Source organism: Eublepharis macularius, chromosome 5, assembly GCF_028583425.1.
Source record: "Eublepharis macularius isolate TG4126 chromosome 5, MPM_Emac_v1.0, whole genome shotgun sequence".
Classification (NCBI taxonomy): domain Eukaryota; kingdom Metazoa; phylum Chordata; class Lepidosauria; order Squamata; family Eublepharidae; genus Eublepharis; species Eublepharis macularius.
Window position 1 is genome coordinate 104,497,356 of NC_072794.1, and position 27,652 is coordinate 104,525,007.

Here is a 27,652-nt window from a genome sequence, read left to right on the forward strand (position 1 = left end):
CAGAAGGCTTTACGGATGACTGGACATCAGGCACTGTGAAGCTGGACATTTGGCAGATGAGTAAATTGATTGCTGAATTTATCTCCTGGTTATTAGACTGCTGATTTATTAGACTGCTGATTTGATAGTTTTGGAAGCATTTAATTCCATATTGTCAGTTTTCTGAAACCTGTTTTTTGAATAACTGACTCTGGCAATCCAGTTCATGGACTAATAATTTTATAGAACCAACTGAATTATCTTAGATAATATTGTTCAAACTCGGTTTAGCCTGGAAGAAAGCCCCCTACCTTAACATAGCTGATCTGGCCACCTGCATATACACCATGGTGACCTCAAGACTAGACTACTGTAATGCACTCTGCTTAGGTCTTCCCTCAAAATCAGCTCTGGAACTCCATCAGGTACAGAATGCTGCAGCTTGATTATTATCAGGAGGTAGGTGGTGCATGCATATTACTTTCATTATGCAATCACTCCACTGACTTCACACCAGTTACAGGGCTCAATTTAAGGTTTTGGTTCTCACATACAATGCCCTTCATGGCCTAGATCCCTCATATCTATGGAACTGCCTGTCTCCCATTGGTCACTGTAGCCAGCATGGTGTAGTGGTTAAACTCTGGGAGACCCAGGTTCAAATCCACACTGTACCATGGAAACTTTGCTGTGTAACTTTGGCCAATTAAATTATCTTGGATAATAATAGGAGGGGAGTGCAGTACAGCCCTGGGGGAAAGGCTAAGCAGAAGAATAGTCGGATGGAGGGGAGAGGTACAACTCCCCCCTCCCCATGCAGAGGCCTCCCCCACAGCAGTCTTCCACCGCTCCTCTTCTGGCTGAGCAGGAACATGGTTTCGGCTGGCCAGAATCATGTGAAGATACAGTTGCCCCCACACTTGTGAGGAAGCTATGCACTTCACATCCAACATTTGGACTTGCCCTCAGGCACAACATAAGTATCTCTTGCTGACTGCACACTGGCGGCAACTTGAGGATGTTATGGGTAGTGCTGGGACAACCAGCTCTAGGCAGGATGAGAGGGGCCACTGGGCCAGCTGTTGCCAGTCTTTGCTCCATGCCAAGGTAGTAGATGAGGCATACATGGCAGCCAACATCTCTGCCAACAGATAAACAGTTAGTGGAATGGATAGGCAGGGACGGTGACTGATGTCAGCAGAAACTGGCACTTTCACCAAAGCAGACAATTAACATGTTGGCAACCATTCATAAACCCGCACACCAACGGAAGCCGTGCCCAGCATGCCAGCCATCTTGTTCACTGCATAGACAAGCACTGTTGGCAGGTACAGCATTTGGAAGAGGGGCACACTGACTCCAGGAGAGGAGGAGGGAAGTAGTTCTGCTGCTTCATCCACTACTTCCTTTTCTGGGCAGGGTCCGCCCACAGCCACTCCTGGGATGACCACTGGGGAGGCAGTTGACACCAGTAAAAATGTTAGGTGCATGAACCAGGATGAAGTGGACTCAGTGATGAGGGACTACCTATCAGAGGCCCATGAGTCAATCTTAAGCTACTGGGCCAGAAAGGAGACGGTATGACCGAACTTCTCAATTGAGACCCCTCTTGTGCCCTCTGACAAGAGTGAAGAGTGAGTGTGTTTTTCCCCATGTGTGTGACATTGTAAGCTCACACACATACCTGCTTCCCTGGAGCATTGAGCAGTTGGTCTTCCTGAAGATCAAGTGAGTGAAATGAGCAAATGCTTGTGCCTGTTTCCTCTAAGTCTGTGTTGGGAAGTCAGAGAAAACACTCTTTAAAACTTAAAACTCAGAAGTAGAAAGACACCGCATGGAAGTTATCCAATTTGATTGGCATTCTATAAAGTCCATATTCCAAACTGTATTTGAAAACAAAAACAAAACAAAACCCCTCAACTGAACCCTAGTTGCTGTGCAGCACAAGGGGATGTTGGTTGAGTTCAGCATCTCTCAGCACAATACTGTGCAGAAAAGAAATAAGTATGGTGCCAAAAATGTAGTTACTCTCAAAGAAAAAAAAGCTCATAGATGTCATTGGAAAAAGAGGTGTTAGGAAAGTAGACAAGTTTCTCAATTAAAGCAAGCAGAACCTTCAGAAGTACCTAGACTCAAGCTCATGCATGCTGTATTGGCTTTATGTTTCTTCTCTACAGGGGTAGGAAGGAACAGGAGCACCAGTGGTGAAAAGCAGCTACGGTTCCTGAGGCTCCTCCTGTGTGCCAGTGACAGTATAGGCTGTAGAGTGCAGAAGGAGAACTCGGATGCCCAGCCCCTCCCCCTCCCTGCTTTCTGATGCCTTCCTTGGGGAAATGACATTAATGAGTGTGTGTCAGTGTTTTTTCAAGGTTTGGCTGCCTGCCTTGATACTTGTTAGCCAGGTTTGTTTGGCTTGGATTCTCTGGTTTGAAATTAGTTCTGTCCAGCTTGCCTCGTTGGTCTTGAGTTCTGCTTGGCTTCTGTGGTTTGATATTGGCTCTGTTTGGTTTGCAACAGCATCCTTTGCTTCAGTTACTTTAGTGTACATTCTCTGGTCTGACATTAGTTGTGTTAGACTTGATACTTTGGATCATGGTTCTTATGGGATTCTCTGGTCTGATGTTCAGTTTTTGGGGCTTGTTGGTTCCTTTTGCATTTACAGGCTTTTGGCCAGTTGTTGCTGTATGATGGTTGGGAGTACCTCACTCAGGGGGCCATAGCATCAGGCCCCTTAATCCAATTCACTTGAAACTTGGGGGGGGGGCTTAGTGGACAAGTATGAGTAGGTTCCCCTAGTCATATTTTTGGTGCCATTTGCTTAAAAAACAGCGACATTAGCTCTCCACTTCCCACCAAGTAGTCCTATCATAGGGAGTAACAGACACCAACATTTTCAGAGTTCAGGGGAAAAAACCTGAATCCTCAAAATGGCACTGGGGACCTGAATAATCCAGAATAATGCATTTTCTCAACTGCCTACTCTAGCCCCTACACAATAGGGACTTTTCCTACAATGAGTTCATTGTTCATATATTGGCAGGTCATGCTGCCTCAGCCTTTGCTCCCTCATATTTAAGGGCCAGACTAGATGTTCCACAGATGACATATGAAGCGGGCTCATGGCAGTTACAAAAAAATTAAAATCAAACATGAGAAGCTATAATCAAAGCTGAGGAAGAAAGGAGAGGAAAGAGGAGGTGCTGTTTAAAGATCTATGGACCCATATTCTCACTATCATAGAAAACCTGGGTGTGGCAATTTTGATTGGAAAGTGATAAGCAACACCCACTTATGATCAAAACTACAGTCTCCTACCACTACTTTATATCATTCATTAAAAAAAATACCCCTGGAGAGCCTTTCAGTTACCATGTAATATCTAGTTTGGTGGTAAAATGGAATAGTAACCTCCCTCACAAGTTTGTTGTAAAGTAAATACACTCATGACTGCAAAACATTTTAGCAAATCAGAATTGATAACACACACCTAACAAAAAGCGATAGCAGCAGCATATACGCATAGCCCACAGAAAAACCTTTTGTAATCCCATCTCTCTTCATGGTATTTGTGTTACTGTCTGTGCCTGCTGAGAAGTTCTGTGCATGGGATCTTCCTTCTCTAGGGCATCAACCACGGCTAATCCTCTCTCTCTCTCTCTCTCTCTCTCTCTCTCTCTCTCTCTCTCTCTCTCTCTCTCTCTCTCTCTCTGGTACCAGCAAGCACTGCAGACCTGTCTCTGCTCAGCTGTCCCAAGTCCCGTGATTCACTAGAGGTTGTGCCATTCCCTCTCGGAGGGCACGTCCTCCTCCAAATTACTACATTCCCCAAATTCCTCTTCTCTGACACCACCACGTGAACCAGTTGGACAGCTCTGTTAAAAATAACCTAGTGGGGCAATCTTCCAGCCAATCAGCATTCGGCAGCATACCAGCCCTGGTGGAGTGCAACTCAAATTACACCTGCTGTCTGGGGCAAGCGCGCAGCCTCCCGTGTGTCTAGCTCTACTCTCTAACTCACCGGAGGAGAAAGAAATGCCCCTTGCCATACACGGACCAGACCCTTCTCTCCACTCTCGCACACTGGCCACTGTTCAAATGCTATAGGTTACCACAGGTCACAGCTCTCCCTTCTTCACCCCCTCAACCACTCTTTGCAGCAGCTGAGAGATCAGGCCCAGTGTCAGTAACTAGCTCACTCTTAGCCAAGTATGACCCATTTCTCGTAGGCGTTCAGCTCGCCTAGTCAGTGTTCTGGGATTCCTGAGGCATCCTGCTTCTAACACCTGCCTGAAAATGAAGCTACCATTGATCTTCCAGAAGCCCCCTTCTCCTACTCATCTACCCACCTGTGGTATTAAAGCCTATGGAAGAAATATCTCACCAAATTCAGTCTCGACACCCACACTTGAAAAGTGACTTTTCAATAAGAAGGCCAAAAAAATGCATTGGCCACTTATTTCTGGGGCTTTTGTTCAGAATGCTGCATTCATAACATCTAAAGCAATAGGCTAGATTTTGTTGAAATAACTACTCCTAATAATAAAGTGGCTGGTCCTTGTAATGATCACAAAAGCAGAATAACAAGACTGCCCACAGCAGGGGTTTCTACATATATCCAAAAAAAAAAAAAGACTTTGTAAAGTAATGCAAAGGAAAAGGGAAAAACCCTCAAAAGATCCTGGTGAAAACTAAACAAGCTCCAGAAGGTTCAGAATGTTAACAGCAAATGAGTACCAGTTAAATGGAGAGGGGGGAGGGAAAGTCAGCCTGCTCAAGTCATTGAGATGCAAAGAAGCCAGAACAGGAGATGGGGGAGGAAGAGATTTCCAAACTGCTCCCCATTCTCATGATTCCTTGCAGGCCCCAAGCTTGTAAACAACAACAAAAAGGAATGAGCAGCAAGACTAACCTGTATCCAAACAAAGCAAATAACACTAAATAATACGCATTTGGGATTAACCTGGATAATGTCACTAATCTATACTGATCATATGCCCTTTACATACCAACATACAGTCTTCATGTAGAGAAATGTGTCAAGTTAAATCATTCTAGAATGATCTCCTCTCTAGACTGAGTGTACTTATCTTGAGCTACACCACAAATACAAATGCAGCCCTGGGAATTTCTGGAGTGGACTCTTATTATGTTTGTCTGTATAAACACAATACAGGAGTGGACTATAAGAGCCTCTTTAAAATGAGTCCATACTCCTTGTGCCATGTTCCATAATGTTTTTTTTGGCACAGTATATATTGTAGATACCAAAATGCCAGCTATAGTTGAGATATCATTATGGACAACAAGTGTTGCACACGTTAAAAGCAGCTGGGAGAAAAGCCCTGCACAGATGAACTTGGAGACCTTCTCCAGCCACCACCTCAAGGAAATGGTGCTGCTACTCTTGCTTCTTTATACCCTGCATGAAAACCTTTCTGCAAACAACACTGCAAATTTCACTGAGCACAACAGAGACATCCAGGGCTCGAAGTGCAAGCACTGGCAAAGCAGTGGAATGCTTCAAGCGGTCTCTCTCTTTTACTCACGAGAGGTTAGGGATGGGGATAAAGGGGTTTTGGCTTTAGAAAGCCAATGATCCCTTTCCAATCCATTCTCCTGCAAACAGTCTAGAGGCAAACTGATGATATGCATTGGAATTAATTAATCTAGGAATCTTTTCCTTAACTTGCTTAAAATTTAAGTGCCTGTCCCCTTCCTTCCAGTCATACTCTGGGAGGAAGGCCAACTAGAAAACTTTACTCAGCTCTATTCTTATTGCAGATGTAGTCTAGAAAAGACTGGAGAGAGTGAAGAAAAGCAGAGGTGGAGCAGAGTGTAAAACAAGGTAAAAACAACCTTCTAAACTGAAAAGCAGGTGAATTAAAGACAGAAGCAGAACAGGACTGCTGTATCTTTAAAGCAACTGCCAGATGTCTCCAAGTGGCTAGAAAAACCAGTTTGTACACTTTGATTTGATGAACAAAGGCCAAGCTCCCCAGCGGCACTTCAGCTATTCCTGGAGAAATCTAAAAAATGTGCCTCTTTGGAAACCTTCCATCCCTGCTTCTGTCACAGAGACCCTGGGCAGAGAGGGATCCTTGGCGAATTGTTTGCATCTTGGCATGCATAAGGAAGCTAAGGTGCAACATGCAGCTGCCGAGAACTGGGAATGAGAAGTAGTTTTGCTGTGTTCATTGGAGAATAATGGGAAGTTCAAGGACTCCAACTAGACCAGAAATAGAAGTGAGCTGGATGAAAACAGCTCAGGGCTCAGTCTAGAATATGGGAATTAATAACAGAGGCCGTGGAACACCAGCAGTTTCCTCACCAAGGGCAACCACTGCCTGTTCACATACATTTAGGATAAGGGATAGGCTTCTCAGAGCAAGAGAGTATCGATTCCAGGCAGCCTCAGGCCTCCAGGCTTTTTCTTGTATTTTTTAAATAAAGAAATTAATCAATGGAATTGCTAATCCTTACAACATAATTTGGTTCATACAAAGGGTAGGTGGGGAAAAGACACCTAACTGAATCTAGACAATCACTTAAGGGATCCATAAACAACACATACATATAGGTTTGTAAGGTGCCCTTAGACATTCATGTGGGAGCCACTTTATCCTGAACACATTTTAGTAACCCAACTATCTGGGTGGGGCCCAATTGTGAGAATCTGTCCCACAGAACTGGCACCAGGAGAAAGACACACACAACCAGACCTCGCCCACATGGTCATTAGTGTGGGAGCTGCTCATGGATAATTGGCTATGAGATAGTTTAATGAATACTTTGCTCCCTGTTCCCCCAAACGGAAGAGAACAGGGCTCACTCATCTGGGTAAGGGGGGAAAATACTTGAGAAGGCTCAAACATGCTTCCTTGACTCAAGATAGTTTGCTTGCCATGAGAAAATGACAGGACAATTTTGCACTTAAAGCAACAGACAAAGTTCCATCCCTTTCATGACTCACTAGACATGGTCATTAATCTAGTGTTTGTTACAGGACCATCTGTTACCATGGAGATAATTCTTTGAGGTCACAAACATAGGATTTTGACATCATAAAATAACTGTGGAAGGAGCAAAAAGCAGCAATTCAATTCAATGGCAGCAGAATACACAGTTTTGATGAGTCAGGACCTAAATCCCACAATAGATGGCAAAACTTGGGCCAATGATTAAAGGAAGACTAGTTCATTGAGAATCAGCAATTCTGATAAATTGCAGCGATATCTTGGATTTTTTCATATCCAGCCAAAAAGGGACAGGGGAATTCAATTTATTTTTCCTCCCCTTTAAAAAAAAAAGTTCATTTTTGCATGTAATAAGCTAGGTATCCCAATGAATGATAATTCTAAAGATAATAAACACTGTAAGCCAAAATTGCATCAAGGACATTTCAGATTCTACAGCCCATTCCTTTTTATGATCTCTGTTGTGTTAACGTTATAGGTTCTGTTGTTAAAAGTAAGACTAATCCCACTGTTTCACAACCTCAATTGATAAAATATCACCTGATTCCTGCCCCCACCCCCAACAGTAGTGAACCAGCCTAAACTGGTGGTCAAACAGCCTAGAGTTGGTTCCAAAGATACACTGATGGTACCTCGAGCAAAAAATTTGACTTACATAAGTGGCCCGCTCATTAGAGAAGAGCAGTGTCAGAACTGTGATTTTGCATGAACTGATGGCTTGTATGTTACTTTGCTCATCCAAGCAAAGCACTGGGAGGAAAAGAGCTTATCTGAAAATGACCAACGGGGTATTTTCAGAACCAAATCATACAGGCAATATACTTGCTATCTCAAGATCTGACATAAAACCACTCCAATTAATACTTAAGAGAATGCATTCACAAGTGAAAAAATAGAAAAGAAGAGGAAGACTCTTAATATTGTGAATCCTACAGAGTTTTTTGAGCTCACTCACTACAGCAATGTATCTATGAGAATATCCTGTTTTATACAGTGCGCAAAGAAAACAATTTGTGATGTCACTGGCTTAAGTAGGGCCCATTAAGTGTAAAATTTAAGAGGATACAAAGGTGGGAGTGGCTCTTGCGCAGAGATCACAGATTCAGTTTCTCTCAAGTTATAGCCTCATAATGAGAAACAAAAAAAAGTCACTCACTCAGGCCACATTGTGGCATCAAATAAAACCCTAACACAAGGAAGATGGTAATGATCAACTCTTGAAAGGAGAACGAAGTGTTTTGTTTATGACCTGCATAAGAGGCTAGATACACCACCTTTCACGCCCAATGGCAGGCATGTGGGTTCTTCAAGCAGACAAAAATCAATCTCTCGTTGACAGGAATGAACTTAACAAACCAGTCAGTCAAGCAAAGCAGAGAAAAGAGTGGGAGAGAGAGAAGAGGTGAGGCATAAGGGAGTGGGAGGGATATATAGACTGAGGGAAGTACAAAGGAAACATGACTCACCAACCTAGGGAAGAAGAATTTAACATTACCCTGGAGTTCTTTATTTGCTTCAAGATAGCCACCCCCACAAACACTTTATCAGCCTTCAATATGGCCTTCATGTAGGCCATCTCCTTCACATCCAACAAGGAGGAAAATAAATACAGCAAGGGCTAAGCTAAGTCAGTAAAGAGCACAAAAAAAATTGTATTTAGCCCCCAAGTTCTATATGTCAGAAAAACATTCAACTTCAGAATGTTTATAATATTATCTTAGAAACAAATTCCTACTCCCCCACCTTGATCTCACTAACCAGGAATTGTAAGGATTTAAAACATTCCAACACATAAACTTGTTTATAGGATGGCTATTGGGCCAGACTACTTCGGCACCTAAGAAAACATAATGTCACCCAGAGCATCAAAATTGCAGATTAAAAGACTGTCATCTATTTACCTTTACACTAGCTTTGAAAATAGGCTATCGAAGATCATAAACCTGCAGCAAGTGCAGCTGCTTAACCAGGATTTGAAACTTGTTCTCTCATTTGGAAAAAAAATTAATATCCATACTCTATGTTGTTCATCATATGGGATACTATACTGGATACCATCTCATTCAATTATTCTAATGCTTATTACTCAACTGTTCCAAACCTGGAAAGGTCTCCCTCCCTCCTCTTTCACTAATGCAAAACTTGAGAGAGGTATTGATGAGCATTTGAATAATAAATTACCACTAGGTCTTGTCTGAAACCAGGTTTAGGCCACATGAACATACCAGCATAGCTTGGTCACTCACCATACATCTTGCCCTCGTCTGAAAGGATAATCTTCCGCCGGCCACAGGGCGGGTATATCGCCAGTGCCTCCTGGAAGCTCTGCTCAATGTCTGGACTCCACACTCCTTCGGCATCATTGTCCAGACTCTTATCCATGCCCTCCTGTCCATCTTCTCGCCCCTCCCCGGGGCTGCCGCTGGCGTTCCAGCTGTTGGACGCTATTGTGATGGCTGCTCTGGGCTCCAACCCTGAGCCCCAAATGGCAACTCGTCAACCTGGGTAAGGGCAATAAAGGTTGCTGATTAATTAAACAGCCAGTACTAGCCTTTCAACAACTTTTTTTGTGCATTGTCTTGCCGCTTTTGAGTCAAAAGCAAAGGGGGATAATGAAATGTCCCAGTAAGTGATTTTGTGCGACATAAATAGAAAGGCTTGTTAGCAGGTACAGAAAAATTCTAGCATGCACCATTTCCCTATATTTTTAGTCCAAATGAACCAAATGTATAGAACTCTGTGAAGAAGAGTCATTTTTATAGATGTAACTACAACAAAGAAGCAACCACATTCCCCTATGATGTGTTCACAATGTCTCTGAAGTCAACCAGAAACACCCATCATCTTCTTGACTGTATTTGAAGTTTGGATGGCAAGGTACCTCAAAAAGTCATGCTATTGGCTTGCCCACAACTGTGCTGCTGCTGGTGTTTCTTTTTTTTTTATCTAAGGACTGGGGGGGCGGGGGAGCTTTTGACTTGAGCTTGGCCAAGAATGCAATTTTAACATTTGCCACGTACCAGGTCTTTTCAATATACATACTTGTTGGTTTTAAAACATTGTTTCACCCACCAAAACTTCAAGATGGACAACCTAGATCTTCAGAAACTGTTCATTAATAGAATACAAGTTCAAATACAAGTTGGATTAGAATAATCGGACTCTAAGGAAACAGAAGGACACCATCTCACTTGCTTAAAAAAGGAACCACTGGAACCACTGTATCCAAAGTTGTTTGAGAAATACTGTGCATTAGCAAAGAACCTTGCACCAGTGGGGATTCAGAAACCGTCAAGACTGCAAGTCCATCATAGAAGATGAAATAGGATTAAATAAAACTTTGAGGAACCCTGAGAATATAAACTTTGAGGTTTTTTTTTTAATTGAACTTTTAAGGTAGAGAAAAGTCTGAAATGTTTATGAAATTTGATTAATGCTTAAAAATTGGTCTGGAAGAGATTTTCAATAATTAAAAAGCATTGCTTTTCAACTTTGAAAAGCTCCTGATCATTCTCCACAAAGCCTTACACCTTTTGGGGGGAGGGCTTGTTGTGTTGGCACGTTATGTTGTTGTTATTCAATAAAGTGGCCCTTTTAGTTCCCATCTCTCGTGTCTGCCTCTTCATTCTGAGGGTGGGGTGGGGGGCAAAGGTCATTTGCAGTCCTCAGCAAATGTACTGCCTTCCTTGCATTGTTCATAGCAGGAAAAGTCCATAATGAAAAATCCCATAATTATTTGAAATGTAGGATCTCTGAGTCTGAATATGTAGACCAGTCGAGCAGTCTCAATGAAAGCTGCCAGAAAGGTATAGCCAAATTCCTATCATATTCGTTAAAAATGAAATGTTTATGCTATTATGGTACTAAGCCACAGTGAAGTTTATACATAAGTAATCATTATTAGTATATACCTGCGTATGTACATAGAGCACCAAACAAATCTCTTTTGCCTCTACAAAGATCAAATTATACACTATGTGTGGGTGACATGACCAAAGGTTTAAATTGTATGAAGTCTTTATTTAGTTCCAAACCAAGATGATTTAATTGCTACATCCTAAATAGTGTTATACTCTCTTCTGAGAGTTAGTCTACAAGAAAAGTATGACCCGCAAAAAAGGAAACTGGACGTAAATCAGCTTTTTAAATGGGGCTGCTTGGGGGTGGGGGTGATTTAAAGTAAAGACTGAAAATCAAAGTGACAAAATAATTTCAGCCTGACAGACAGCAAAATAGTGTTCCCACTGGCCCAGGTCCTCTGCAATTTATCTTTCCAGTAACATTCCTTGTTGGGTGCAGATTCCCAACTCTGTGAAGTTTTGTCACTGGGCCTTGAAACAGTCCTTGCTACTTTGCCTTCCCTCTCTCCCCCAGAGCAGCTGAGTGTCTTTGCAACAACTTGTTCAGCAGCAGCACCAGCTGCTGGCGGGGAGCTGAGAACAGAGTGGTGTCCTCCTTCAAGAGAGAGCCTTCACGGACACAGCACAACAAAAGTCTCAGTACAGACATCTCCTTTTAAAGAAACTGCTGTTCCAAAGCTGGCTCAAGTGTTTCTCGATTTTTTCCCCCTCCAACTAACTTTTCTGCGGCTCTCTGAGCTCTGTGATGTCATCCAGCCTCCCTCTTGCTCGCCCTCCCCGCTTCACCCACTCCACCCCTTCTCTGGGAACAGTGTAGCCAAATAAGGAGATCAGAACTAGAGCTGCTAGCCAAAATGAAGGGGAGGGATGGAGGGGAAGGCTGCTGTCCACACATGGATCCGAACACACTCTTATTCATAGTCTCTCTCTCTCTCTCTCTCTCTCTCTCTCTCTCTCTCTCTCTCTCTCTCTCTCTCTCTCTCTCTCTCACACACACACACACACACACACACACACACACACACACACACACAGAGGGAGTAAGAGGTGCCCAAAGATCAGACTGCAACAGAACATTCAGGACACACAGGATATATCAGGGAATTGAAAAGCAGCCACATGCACATAAAAATGTATACAGAGAATAACTATGGAAGACACTGCAAACTTATGAATTGAGGAATAGTTCACATAATTTGGGATATATTTTTTTTGCTGAAAATCAGCCAAAGAAACAAATAGTCCTCTCAATCATTATTGAATCTCTACATCCAATTCATATCCATCAGAGAAATGGACCAGTCTTCCCTCTCAAATTCATACGACATGAACTGCAGAACAGAAAGCAGTCCTCCTTAAGCAGTCACATCTGAGGGCCTCCTCACACATTTCTCTACCAGTAAGCTGTCTCTCAGGAAAATGTACACCTAGTATTATTTGAATGACTTTAGATTTAAAACCAGACAACTGTACTAGAATTATAAAGTATAGGGTTAGAGGGAAGAAAATATGAGAGAATACATTCCTCAGCGGGAAGAAGTAATGTGTGAAATTGTCATCAAACAGACATTCCAGATTGTCAGACATCTCAGTTATGTTCACCAGCGATATTCAGGGAAGTAAGGATGTAACCAACAGTATAATAAGTCATATTTACAAAGATGCTAGTGTGTAGCCATGTGGGTCTGGTGTAGAAGACCAAGATGAAGGGAGCTTTGAGTCTCAAAAGCTCACATTTTGGAAATCTAGTTGGTCTTTAAAATGCTACTGGACTAGTATCTTGTTACCTATCCCAAATACGCACAGCTCTCTAAAAGACCATGTGTGCAGGATCTTGTCTCAAAGTTTAAACTTCCTCCAAGCCCAGATTGTTCCCCTCACTTAACCCATATGATTTCCTGCAGACTCCTACTAGTAATACTTAAAAGTGCCCTGTTGTGGGATAGGGTTAGTTGAACAGTATTTCTGGATGACATGAAGGATAGGGTAGCGGCCTTAACAGATCATGTTCATCAAGGAAAGGATCATCAAGAAGCAGAAGACAAGATCTGCAGTTCAGCTCTCTTTCCAAGGCCCCCAGGAGCCAAACCAGGAGGGTATGGGGGCAGTGGGGTACTCGCCTCCTGAGCACGGCCATTTTCTAGTCTAACGGAGGAGCTGCAGGGTACGCTGGAGCCAGATTCATTAAAAAGCACTCACTTCTCCTCCCCATGCCTTTCCCCTCCACTGGCCAGGTGAGAAGGGCCAGGGGGTGGAAGGTGGGATGGCAAGCCTAGATCCCCTTCAGGTTATTTGAGATGAGGGCAAAACTTATCCCTGGCATTGATGTCATCAGTCTAGGAGACAGGATTTGTCTACACCTCCGCAACATTACCAATCACAGCACCCTTATTTTCGGGTATAGAAAATAATGGCTCAACACACAAAGACCCATTGCCGCCTTCTTCCCCACCGGATCCTTGTCAAGCTGAACTCATAACATATGCATGCACCAGAAGATCATTGTCATAATATGCTAATATGTTAACTAGAAAAATGCCTGCTTTTGGAAGGGCGGGGGGGGGGCACAGAACGAAGCCATCCTGTTTGATGGTCAAAGACACATGCCCCCCCACCACTGTGTTGTGCATCTCAATGGAGGCCCCAGGGACAAGGATGGACAAATTTTGCATCTAGTACAATCAGGACAAAGGGATTTTCCTGACAGGCCAACGCAAAAGCTGTTCTCTTATATGACAGGATGCAGAGAGGAATAGTAAAGAATGGAGCTCTGAGACTGTTCATGGGGAGGGTGGGATATAAATATGATAAAATAAAATAAATATTGAACTTGCCTCTTGTCCCTGACAACTCCTGCTTTGGGTAAGGGGAGGTGTTGTTCCTCCTAACAGTTTTGCTGATTACTACCTAAGTCTGTTTACTTAATTGGTAAGCATTGTAACCCTAGCATATTTTTATCTGCATAATCCTAACCCTTTAGATAAAAAATGAGATTCCACCCCTCATATTGCCCAAGGCAATTACAAAGGCAATCCAGTCCTTCACACACAGAGCCTTACAATTCCATTTCTATATTAAACTAGAGTATGACAAAGATGGAGCCTGTATACTAGCTTTTAGAGAGTGACCTAAACAACAACAAGACACTGGAGAATTCTAGGAAGCAACTTGGAAAGGGCTCTTGTAGAAAATTTGCCCTCACATAGAGAAACTGAGCATTCAAGCCAGCCACAAACTGCCTGCAGGTAGTTAGCCAACACAGAGAGTTAGTGGGGTTGACTGAGAGTTGGAGAATCAACAGCAGCAGTTTTGTGGAAACCCTTCTAAATTGTTACTGTGTAAGGCAGTCTTTGTGCACCTGATTTTTTCAACCTACCCATATGCAATAGCAGCTGTCAAAGGATACTGTCAGGAAAGACTTTCATGACACCAAACTATCCATAGAAACAAAGACTTGGGGGGTGCCTGATTATTCATTCTCAAAGCAATTCCAAATAGAGTTCTTCCACAAGTTTTGAAATTTAAGATCAAAAGATTACAAGCTAATCAACATGAAATTATCTTTATGCCAACATACACATCACTAATCTACCTTTTCTATCACCCCTCCCCCCAAACCTCAAAGGAAGGAGGAAGGGAATAAAGAATCAGAGAATGTTTAGCCTCAAAGCCAAAAGGCTTACATATGAAGTCTACACAGACTGGAGGCAATTCTCCAAGGCCTCAGGCAGATGTCCTGCTGCCAGAGGTCATTTTAACTAGAGATGTCAGGAACTGAACATGGATCCTTCTGCATATAAAACATGTGCTCTGCTCCTGGGTTATGGTCCTCCCTTCCCACAATTTAAGCGGCAGGTAAAGAACAGACTTTGGGACTGAAGGGAAACAGCCTTCATAACCCACTCACAGCATTTTAAGACACAACAGATGGATAGAAAGGATGTAAAGTGCAATTATTAACTACATTTGCTACATTTCCTGGAGGGAGGGCAATAGCAAAAGGCAGATCAAGAATCTGATATAAAATCTATTAGAGGTTAATCCAAAAATCCACTCAAGCTTCACAAAACAGTCACAAAAACAATAACAAAGCTAACTGAGCTTTTCAAATGTATCATACTACTTGTTTTGAACAATGCACCGTGTAGAGGATAGAGCCTTCCTGTGAGAGGCCATTTGGAACACCACTCTGGCTCACATTTTATTTTGTTCCAATCCCTCACTCCTTGGGTAATCTCTTTGCACTTCCTTCTCCTGGAAGTGCAGGCTCAGGGGGTTTCCCTTTCCTTTCCTCCTCTTCATTACAATTTTATCCCACCCTTCCTCCAAAGAACACTTAAATTGAACAACTGCACCCATGCCCTAGACATAACCTGATAATTACAACACACTTTCCCCCCAATTGGGATGGCCTTGAGATAGAACTGGGAAGAAGCAAGTTTAGTTTCTGCTGGAAGAAATCAGCAGATAAAATTAACAAGTCATCTAGAAGAAATGATACAATCACACACTTTCATAATTAGAAAAAACAGAGTTTGTTAATAAAAAGAAAAGGATATAACAACGGCTAGGAACTGGGAAAGCACAAGATTTCAGTTCAGAATAAATGAAACAAAAGTTTGCATCTCTCTGTTAAGTGCCCAAACCAAATCCTGGCAACCATGGCTGGAGATGAGGACTTTGCTCTCCTCCTCTACCACCTTTAGAAAACACTTTGCCACTTTTAGAAAACACTTATGTGACTCTTGCGTCCATTCAAATCCCATAATCACTATTCTCTGAGCTCCCAGTTACTTCTACAAGTTCTGTTTTCTATCATATTTGCTCATCCTTCATGCTACCACTCTAACAATCTCTCCAATGATGACAGATTTTTCATATCAGCACATTGTCATTGCAAGCCTTTGTAGAGAGATCAGATAGTAGTGTGAACTCTGCCTAGGGTTGCTAGGTTTACCCCACCAGCAGGAGTAGGGAACCTGGCACTCATCTTTTGGAGGTTCTCGTGCTCATGCAAAGCACATGCACACTCCTGCCATGGTGTGATGACATCACTTCCGGGAGTGATGTCATTGAGCAGGCCGCAGGGTGCTCCCTCACTTTGCCCCAGGCTGATTCTTAAAGAATTGGCCCATTTGGGGCCCAAATTTGTCCAGTGTAAAGCACTCCTGTGGCCTGAGAGATAGTTCAGAGAAAGGAGACCAGCACATGTTCAGGGGCACTCTCTTGTCTGTCATTATTTCACACAAATCCAAGCTCTGCATACAAGCCACATGCTAAAGTACATGATTAAGTCATGAAGGAAAACCAGGAAACATTTTTGGGTTATCACATTCTGGTATAAAGGGAGGCAGCCAAAGATGGGGCTAGAAGATTTCAAGTGTTTTCTTTTTCTGTTGAAAAATGTCCATTTTTAAAGACTGTTTTTAAAAAATTAATAACAATGAATGGATGCTGCTGTAAATACAATATTAGACTCACCTGGTAGATTCTAAGGTGTAATAAATGTTTTCCAGATGATTATCCCTAGGAACTGAATGAGATGGTAGAGGGGTATTCTACTGATTTGTAAATAGGGGAGGGGAAAAACACAAATGCATATAAAATGCAAATAAAAAACAAAGAGATTGTAATCACAAATCTAATATGAACTAACAAGTCATGCAAGTGAGGCTACTGAGAGTTACTGCAGTCTGGATCCAACTATGCAGTTAAGAAAGCCTAAGCGCTCTTCAGTTTTCTGGAGGGAGTGGCAAATTCTGCTGATTCCTCCCTCTCACTGCAGCACTCTTAGCCCTTAGAATTTTTTTCTGGATGGCTCAACAGCCCTGCAGGAACAACACAGTAGGATCTGCAGTGACAGAGTGAAATTAGTAAAAACAAACAAACAAAAAAATCATCATCCCTTCTTTAAAAGTATCAGCCAGAATAGCCCAGCTTAGAACAGGAGCTAAGCAGGGTTAACCTCGATCAGTTCTTGTATGGGAGACCACCAAAGAAGACTAGGGTTGCTACGTGAAGGAAGGCAATGGCAAATGACCTCTGCTCTCCTCTTGCCTGGACACCCCATAGATGGAGTTGCCATGAGTTGGTTTTGTGACTTGCATGTTGCTGTTTTCTTAAAAGCTTAAAGCTGATCCACGCCAGTGAAACTGAGGTTCCCCACTAGAAGAGATTCAAATTCTGTTGAAATAGATGAATTGACCAACCGCATCTGCGACATATCATGCATAGTTCTTTGGGCTAAATATCAGTGTGTCAACAGATTTCACAGCCTTTGTTTTTTCTTAGGCAATGTAAGGGGAAAATACTACATAGTCTTTTAAGTTTTACAAGTATTATTCCAATAAAAGTAGCCTGGATGCAACAAGATGCTCCAACTCCTTAATATACCTGGCAAAATTAGGATCTGAGGGAAGGCGGGAAGGAAGTGTACCCCAGTTCCACAGGTCATGCTTTCCTCTCCTCAGAACAGTTCAAAATGCCCTTGTTCGGATAGCTTGAGATACATGGTTTTCAAGAGGGAAACCTCAACTACCGAAAAAGTTGCATTAATATGTACATTGTTTTTCAAAATAGTTCTCTTATGCTTCCTATGCGGTCTTAATAACATTCAACTCAACATTTCAAAATGCACATCGCATTCTCTTTTTTTTCATTGTTTGAATACTGTTATTTGCTTCAAAGCTTTAGAAAGATTGACTTAAAGCAACACAGGGGTAAGAGCATATTACACATCTTCTGATATGTGAGCAGGTTGGACTTGAGATAAACTCTTCCAACCTACTTGCCATAGAAAGATCAGCAAACCTAAGGCTGGCCACGTTCTTGCTGCCAGTTTGAATAATTCCTGTTCTTTAGTAGTGATCACTATCTGGGGTTTTATCAAGCCCAAACTGTCTGGGAAAATCTAGTCTTCTGCAGGCCTCATAGCAATGAAGCTCTTGTGACATTTTGCCTTCCTCCATGCCTCCCATTCTGCATCAGAGGAACAGGTCCATTTGCACACCTTGGAAGTCCAAAAGATACAGTAGTAGTCTAGTACAATTTGCACAATTTGAGGTTTATGAATAGCTCAATTAAATCAATGAATCAACCTAGTTATGAATCAACTAACAGTATGGGCCATCCAACAAACAATGCAATAGGATTTGTGTTCCAGATTTCTACAACACAAATGCTTTTTCATTGTTTATCGGACGTCTCACCCTATTGATTGCATTGACTCTCTCTCTATAATCTGCCTTATCCCAGTGAGAAAGGTGTGCTATAAAGAGCAGAACAACCACTCATATATATTTAAACCTAAATGCTCACTTCCATCTTTCGATCTCCCTAAGATCTGGTACACAGAACAGATTCATTCTATGTTTATAAAAGACCTACTAAAATGCATGTTTTGAATTAAGCCTTTATGACAGTGTTCTGCATTAGGCTATCAACTACTGAAGAAACGTCAAAGGATCAGTAGCAGTAGCCAGCTTTCAAAGACCTAGCCTCAGAATCGACAGATGCTATGGTGTGTCCACTTCTCCTACTTCAAATCACTTCCCAAGAAAACATTTCAAGTCAAAACAGTTGCACCTGGGGTAAAAAAGGTAAAAAAGGAGACAAGGAAAAAGAAAGCAGACAGATACAGGTCAGTAATGAGCGAATGGATCTCTGAGGGATGCTCTGAATGGACAGATATCAGCAAGCATGGGAAGGTGATGTGTTGCCAAATATTGACTTGACTCTTTTTTTATTCTAATGTCTCAGCAGCAGATCAATGATGCTGGTTTGAGCTGGGTCAGTTCTTGTGGGCTCTCAAAAGGAACAGATCTTTCTTTCTCCTCCCCTCCTCACAAAGTCCTTATTTGAATAGGATAAAAGTTCACTGACAAGCCTGGACAGGAGGTGCTGCCTGGGAGCTACAGCAGCAAGCTGCGCCTCTCACCTGCACAGAAGACAAAGTTTCAGCTTACAATTTGGGTGTGACCTCCCCCAGCACTGAATTTCCTCCTCCAGACAAGAGAGAGCGGGAGGGAGGGGAGAAACCAAGACTGCAACTCCCAGTTTGAAGTAGAATGGCAGTTAAACTTTCCTAAATAGTCCCAAGAAATAAAGCCACCCTCTTTGGATCTTTAACAATAGGAAAGCAAGATTTGAGTCCGGTAACAGCTTAAAGACCGACATGATTTTCAGGCAATAAGCTTTTGAGAATCAAAGCTCTCTTCTTCAGATATCCCCAAAAGAGAGCTTTGACTCTCAAAAGTTTGTACCCTGAAAATCTTGTTGCTCCTTAAGGTGTCACGGGACTTAAATCTTGCTTCCCTACTGCAGACCAACATGGCTGCCTACCTGAAACTAACAGTAGGAGGGCACTCTAGACCTGCTTATAGTTATAACCCCAGAAGGGCAGTCAGAGAGCTTTTGTGTGCATGATGCATTCCGTTTGCATTTGACACAGAAGCTCAAGCTTGTGAACCTCTTGAGTATGCATGAACAACTCCTTGTCTGCCTAGCTTCACAGGTTCAAATCCACCCCAATCATTTCTCCTTTCGAAAGTCATGTGAACATGTATAGGAAGACCCGGTTATAAAAGAACATTTTGTGACAAAGAAGGAATTTTCATTAACAACTACCATGGTGTGATGTTCAATTTACTACCCCCATTTTCCCTTCAGTACAGAGAAGAGTGGAAAAAATAAATCAGGATCCAGAGCAACAAGCAAGATTCAAGAGAATTCTTTCAGCCAGTTCCCTCCACACAGAGACCTGACAAGGATTCAAAAGAAGTCAAGTACTAGATGGGAAACTTCTGCTTTTGAACTTGTCATTCCCAGACTGTCTTTCAGCAGAATCCTTCTACAGAACTTAAATTATTTGCCAGAGTAGTTGGACCTAGCTACATTATATTATAAGAGTTGTTAAAAAGGACTCAAGAAGGTCATTGTTACCAACCGTGAGGAAAAATACGGGCATTTCCTTTCTTAGCTGGATTCAGTCTTCCTTCAGAGGCCCAGAGGGCAAGTAAAGATGAAGTAGACCGATTTGTTTTCAGATCATCTGTTCTATGCCACAAGAAGCAAAAGAGACACCCCCCCCCAAATGCCTCTGGCTCCCCCACTACAGATAAACCCTCAGAGCATCTTATTGTGAATATTTATAGCACAGGGGGATTGATGAAATCTTGTCATCAAGAAGACTAGTGCAACTGCACCAGCCTGCAGGCTTGAGAGTGTTCACACAGTCACTCAAAGGAACCAGTAAAAAGTTGGCCTTGGGAGCAGGCTGAAATGTAGCAAAAGGAGCAAAGGGTGCAGTCTTCTGGACTGGAATCCCCTTCGATATATGAACAGGCCTCAATTAAAACAACCGAGCTTCCTTCAGTAAGGTTTCACAGCAGGAGGTGAAAGGAGGCGGCATATAAATCTACTCCTTTAGTAGACTGTTGGGATTGAAAGGTCATGCAGACCTGTTGTCCTACAAGAACTCAAGCAGAACATATCCATGTCTGGAATAGGCAGCTGTCCATCACACCTCATCAACCTCAGAAACTGCAGATTAGCAGAGGGTTTTCTACAGGGCACCAGCAGTCACACCAGCCCTATCGCTAGAACAGACTGCAGGCCACTAGCTTTTCCATGCAAGGGAAGACCACTAATGGCAGAAGTTCAAAAATAGCACATGGAAAGATGAGCCGGCTGAGCAAGCCAGCCAGCCCATTTGTCAATCTTGTATTGGAATAAAGCACAAACTTTCATGGGAGATTTTGAAAACACTACTGAAGATCTGCCAGCCCAGGACACAGCTCAAAATAGAAGTCAAATAGCAAGAAAGGAGCAAACCCAGAAAGCTCTGCTGCCAATGCAAAGTCTTGAGGAGCAGGAATCAAAAGCTGACCTATCTTGAGAGCTGTCTCACTAGTCCACAAAGAGGAACCATTCCGTGGATAGGGTCTACCTAAGCAGTCCTCATTAATTCAGATTTTCTTGCCACAACTTCGCATTATTAATTTGAATTTTTGTACTGCCCAGGCCTGGAGACTCACCAAAAGCATTTAGGACAGAAACTCTTCTGCATATGTACCAAAATATTTTCTACAACAAACAGTGCTCATTATTTCATAACGTTTTCACATGGCAGATAGTACAACAGAAACATAGACATTTTGTTGCATAGGCAAGTATAGTTAGTTCCCTCTCCTTAAAAACCCATGGCATAATGGCTCTATGAATTTTTTAGAAAGCAATTCTCCTCTATATCCAGCACTTCAGTTAGGCAAGAAAAAGTACAGTCTTAAAAGCAGGTTGTGGACTCCAACAGGAGGAAGCAATTTGCAGGCACGCAGAGCCTTCATGAATATGCTTCTAATTTTGGGAAGGAGAGTGTTTGCCGGGGGCATTCTCCATGATGCTGCATCCAACAGACCATGACTGCTCTACACTCACCCGCCCTTGCTCCTAGCTCTTGCATACTTGTTTTGTCTGTGTGCTAATGTGTTCTATCTGTCCACATACATGGAACAAATACAGGGGGAAGGGGGCACAGAAGGTGAACAGAAAATGGTAAGGAAAGCACCTGCCAAAGGACAACTCTGGACGGCTTAAATTCATGGGCTTACAAACATTGTTTCTCCAGAAACTGCAAGAAACAAGAGCAATATGTCCTGCAGGTCAACATAAGAACAGATGATTCTTCAAGGAAGACACTGGCCAAGGAGACTCTTTCCAGAAACAAGGGCCAAAAGACTGGAAGCAAACCAATTATCTTTGTTTTGAAGAACACTGGTGAGTGAGACTTGGTAGCTTAACTGAGCCTGTTTATTTCACATAGACAACTCAGTACGTTTTAAGTATTGTCACCTCAAAAAACTGTGCCAGCAAGATGAGACTGTGGATGGAACAGCTGCCCTCTAGGAAAGGCATATGATCCTGCAACATGGAACACAGCTGAGGAAGGCCCCAAATAACAGCATCAACTTGCTATGCAAAGGTACAATGCTTCACTTGCATTGCTCCAAGCACTGGGGGGGAAATGTCATTTACAATGAACACCAGGCACTTTTCTCACACAAGATCTGAAGGAGTTTGAATCTTTGTATATGGCATTTGAACCGCAACCCTGACTGCAACTTATCAGTACTTGCTGCTTCACCATCTCACATTCAAGTTTCACCATTCAAGCAGGAGGAAAGGAAAACAGAGACATAGTCTGGCAAACATCTCAGATATCAAGGTTCTGAACTCAGCCCTAGCAATTCACAATTCTGTACTCTACTCTAAACAATGATCTCTTAACTACGAAAAAGGTTCTATACTACAAACTTGGTGGTTCCACGTCAAGGAGAAATGCTATAGAATGGTCAACATTAACCACATGTTGACTGATCTATTCCTGTAATATTTAACATGCAAATTCTAAGTATCCTTACTTCAGATACACCATTGAGCAAAGATTTCTTCAGATTCACTTACAAGCTTATCACAAAAGGTGCCTCCACAGACTATTCTTATCAACCATATTTGCAAAGACAAGTTCCAAAGTTGGATCATCTATTAATGCTTGTGGCTTTGAATTGTTAAGAGCATTCTTTACAAAGAGCCATTCCCTATTCCTCCAAGTAAAAAAACATTCACTAGTCAAAAACTATCAAAGCATATTCAGCAAGAAGCCTGGAGACCAAAACTAGAAGGTGCCATGTATGATGTTCAGACACAAGGCTCACTATCTAAGGTTTTCCTAGGCCAGCCTCATCCGAGAAATTTCCAGCGCAGAAACTTCTTCCAGGTCTTATGCAAATTGCCATGTTCTTATCATTAAATACTGTTTTCAACAGAAACAGTTAATCTGGATCTTTATTCCTTTTCTTATATCACCTTACCAACGAAGACAAGAACAATTCTGCCCAGTTATCTTTATGATATTTTCTTGCAGACATAAGCAATGTAACTAGCTTATGTTTTACATCTTTAAAAAAGATGGCTGATAAACAACTCTTAGGTTCATTGTCTTACATTTTTTTTTAAACTAAACAAATTATATTCAGCAGGTTTCCAGTTATGTAGAAGTCCAATTATGTTGTCCAGTGCATAATTAAGTCACCTTGCATTGCTATGGCTGATATGAAAGGTATTACATAAACATTTAAATAAATAAATAAGGATCCATGTTGCAAATGAGGTGTGGTGGTAGTAGTGGATCAAAAGTTAAGAACCACTGGTCTGAAACCTACCATATTAATTCAAATTTATCATAGGTATTTTTTTATTCACAGTTTAGCATTTCAGTTCTTTATCAGTCAGAAAGAGGTTGCTCATCCTTATTGCAGCCCATGTTTACTTAAGAGAGTCTTTTTCATACTTTGTGTTTTTAATGCACGTTCCAGCTTTTTTCCTTTACAGAATGGTCTACAAGTCTACATGCAACAGCAATATACTCTGTTTACTGGGGGGGGGCAGGGCGGGGGAGAGATGTAGAAAGGCCTTAAGTCAACAAATAGGTAGTTAGGAGCTATGCAGGCCCCTCCCCATATAAGTGGATGTGCACCTGTCTGATAAAGAAGGGGAGGGCACAGTCTTCAATTAGTACAGAGAAGAGTGACTTTCTCCATTGGAGGGACAGGGAAAGAAGCAGTCAGCTTGCTCTTCAGTATTAGTTTATGTTAGTACCACCAGAAAGGCTCTCTTGTGATAGTGATGCTCAGCAGAAGAGTACCCCAAGGGACTCCACTGTTGTTATATTCCTCCGGACTAATAGGGCTCTGTTCACCGGGGCCTTCTCCAGTTTTTGCCCTGAAACATTACTGGTTTTAGTTGATATTAGTATTGAAATATATTTGTTTTTAATTTAAACGCTTATATCATAGACTATTGCACATGTATTGGGGTGGCTTTCTCACATGTCATTATCACAGAAAATAACCGATAATGTATTATGGCTTCCACACAATCATATTCCATGTAGTAGTAATCACCAGAGAACTACATGCTCACAGTGACAAGATACTGCGATGTGAGACAGAGTGATCCTCACAGCAGAAGCACAAACTCAAAGGAAGAACTTATAAAGAACAGATGCAGATTTTTGCATACACAAAAAAGAACGCCCCAAGATTCAAACACACTGCTTTCGCTTTAGCTTCTGTGCCAAAAGAGGAAACTAATTTACTTTGGCAGATTACTTTTCCTCCAGGACTTTTCAAAACTTGTTTTATAGTTGGCTCTCATAACTTCCTAAATAGTATAGTAAGGATGGTCTGTGTTTGTTTTATTTTCCCATCCTCTTTTTAAAAGATAGGTCAGATTTCCTCCAACCTTACGGAACAAAGAGAATACTAGAAAATGAGCACTGCATAATTATATTCCCCCATAAAAGAAAGGACACAACATTCCTTTTACCATCTAGAACACATGTGAACTCCCAAATATTGCTTCTAAACCATCCTCACCAGCTGTAACAAACTCTGTCCATCAAGGAACATTGGCTTCACATGAATCTTCCTCCACACATGCTCAGCTTGTAAAATAGTTGGGTTAATTTCCAAAACTTCCTTAATACAGACAAACATCATCTAGTAGAGAACAGCACTTATCCTTGTACATTTATATACATGCTACATAGCAGTACTTTAATGGGGCCACTTCAGTATGGATCCACAGAATTCTCTACCAATTCATTATCAAACCTAAAATTATGAAGAGGGAAGAACACAGGTATGTAACTTTACTCCCACTTCCTCAACATATTAATTCAGCTAATGGCCAGATAACAGAAAAAGACCATCCAATTTTTTCCATAGCAATTACTCACAAGTATTCCTGAAATGAATAAGTGGTCCTCAGCAACAGGCATGCTTCTCAGGAACACCCCTCATCCTATGCAACTCTTTAGGGCAAAGCTGAACCTAGCCAGGCTGTAGAGAATCCTGGTTCTTTCCTTCTAGTGTCCAACTCTTGCTAAAAACAAGCATCTTGTTATTGTAGAAGGCAGGATCCATTAGGAATCCCCTCTTTCAGTAGCAACAGCCAAATTCAACCTGCCTCTGCTCCATAGAAGGGTTTGACATTCACCAAAACCCATTCCATAGAATAATTATGGCCCAGAGTCATCCTAAGATACTGAATATCCCAAGAGGCAACTGCTATGATCCAAGAGCTCCTCCCTACAATATTCTCAAGAACTGTGGGTTACATCTCCGATTAAGGGATGCTTTGAACACCTCTGAAAGCATTGCATCCTCAAGGGACCCTCTTCTTATACATCCAAGCTGCAAAGAAGAAGCTAAAGGTCTTATTGAAAGTGGGGGTCTAATACTGGAGGGACAAGAGGTTTCTGGCCAGGATTACAATGCTGAGGTCTTTTGACTACAGACTTTTGGGATTCAGTCTGAGGACCAGAGATGAGTATTTCCTGCAACCACTGCGTATGTTTACTTTCCATCCACACTATCCAAATCTCAGGTGGAACAGACGAGCACTTTTTGGGGAGCAAAGGGGTTCTGAAAGGCCCAGAAGGTAAAATCTGTAGCATCCTATAGTTTATCCAGCCCCTTGCTCCCCTGTGAAAAACCCTGATTAATTTTCTCTTTCCTGTATCACTTCCTGTCCTTTCCGGCCTGGCACTAAGCTCAGGAAACAATCTGAGTAAAAAAACCGCAGAAAGCCACGTGGCTGGGAGGCCACAAGGGATTCCACAATACCAGATGGCAGCCTTAGAAGGACTGTGAAGCTGCACCAAAGCAGAGAATGAGCCCCATCAGAAAAACTCCTCCCCTTTCTGCTTTGACATGTAGCAGGATTCCTTGTTCCCAGTTACGTTTGATCATTCCCACCCAAACGGCTCTAGACCAGACTGCAAAAATTCATGTAACTTGACCACAAACACTGCTTTTCTTGCAAGAGACCTACTGAAAATGGCTGCTACCCAAGGTTCACAGAATACCAAACTGTTGCCTGTTGCAGGACACAGTCAGAGATCAGTCTTCAGAGAGAACAAGAGGCACTGCTCATTCCCCTCTACCAGCTAAGTCAGACACAGTTATGCAACCAAGTTTCTAGCCCTTATGGCTGCAAAAATAACCTTTAAAGCACGTGGGCAGTGCCTGGTGAAGTCCATGAAGGTGGCAAAATAAGATGTCCATTGGTCAGGCAGCAGGAGTTTCAATGCCAAGTCTAACTTCCTGTTGCCCTGCTTTTAATAGCACAAGCACAATTATACAAAACAAGAAATACGTAATTTGCATGATTTATTAGCCACAGAAAAAACAGAAACTTTCTCGCCCAAATGGAAATGGTCCCTTTTGGAGAAATTGCATTCTACTGAATATTCACCTAGCAGTTTAATAGCCTGGGTTTACTTAAAAGCTAAATCTGAAATCAAAGAAACAATTTGTGATATCATATTTAAACACTATATAATTTCTGTGGCAAAGGACCTTAATTTTCAGAACAAGCAATGTGTTTCTTGAATTATTTAGCTAATTTATTAATACCCAAACACAGGACAGCTCTCACTCTGGTCCGCATCAATGTTCTTCCATCTGCTTTATCAGAAGGCTGATACTATTGCATGTCGCTTCATGAGTATTTATACTCTTGTGCTACCAGGGAAATTGAAATAGCTGGACATGTGTTGTTGCACTGCCCATCCTGTGATGATCTTATATATTTATCACATCTAAAAATCCTGGGAAGGTTGGAGAAATGGTATACCTCCTTTCCGCTAGCATACCTTGAGCATGGCACCTCAGACAAAGTGGCTAGATTCTGTGCAACTTCCAAAGTCTACCGAGGTACAGCGCTTAGTGAAACATAGTTGCTACTTTTTTATATTCCTTACGTAACGACCATACATACATTTTTATAACTATTCTGTTTATGTATGTGCTATTTTGTTGGTCCTAGACCATAAAATAAAATTTGTCTTTTAGCCACAGAAACCAGCTTTTATTAATACAAGGTTCCCCCTGCCCCTCACCACCACAAATACACAAAGCTCTGCCTATGCTTCTCACTCGCTATGCATCCCAATTAAGATGACTGGCAACTCTTTCACACAGACTTGCTTCTCACCAAAGAGCAATCTCGAAGGCACCAAATTTTAACATTTGGCTCCAAATGGAACAGCCCAGTTCTATCACATCTTTAGATTTTTACAACTTTATCTCACTAAACTGGGTAACATGAAGCCACAATAGAAAAGTAACCTAAACTTGAAATCAACAATTATACTTAGTATTAGATTGTGGGTTTGGAGTGTTCATATATGTTAACTCAGTAATCCTTCTGACAAACCTGTAAGATTACAATATGAAGATATTAATATTGACCTGAGGTGGGTGTGTGCATTCAGGTTGAAAGACAATGGCTTGCCTAAGGGATTTCTTTTAAGTTTTTAACTAGGTCTGTACTAATTTGCACTTTTGTCTAAAAGCCTATGCACTACTTAAACTCCTTTGAAATAAAATGAAAAGTTCAAATGTAAATGTTACCTAGTGATGTTAGCTAGTAAGGTGGTGACATCTGAACTGTGAATGTCCCCTTAGCTTATAATAGTTCTGTTAAAACCTGTTTATATGATGAAGTAACATAATGGATTGGCCCAGGCCTCTGTGTGTTCCTGCAAGCACTGATGCTGGATATTGGGACACACAACAAAGAAGCAGCACATTACATTCACTGTAATGAATCACACTTAGCATTTGGGTTTTAAAAGTTAGTCGGTACTGGAACTTCACAGGCATTATGCAACAAGATTACAGCCAAGCTGTCAAAGCCGTTTGAAAGTCTTCTAAAAAATACTGCATGCATAATTCTCTACTGCCACAACAGCAGCCTCTAATGATCCAAAATTTT

At 41.9% G+C, this 27,652-nt stretch overlaps 1 protein-coding gene across 4 annotated transcripts in view; it reads right to left on the bottom strand.

Moving 5' to 3' along the window:
• The window catches only part of TEAD3 (TEA domain transcription factor 3), a 92,338-nt gene that overhangs the window by 37,358 nt on the left and 27,328 nt on the right, over positions 1–27,652 (bottom strand). For 3 of the 4 annotated variants that reach the window (XM_054980066.1, XM_054980067.1, XM_054980065.1), the window contains exon 2: positions 9,200–9,454. In XM_054980066.1, coding sequence (XP_054836041.1) covers positions 9,200–9,335 — 136 coding nt within the window. In that variant the 5' untranslated portion in view covers positions 9,336–9,454. Of the gene's footprint in view, positions 1–3,466; positions 3,486–9,199; positions 9,455–27,652 lie in introns of those variants that run through there. The other variant, XM_054980068.1, reaches the window with a different exon arrangement.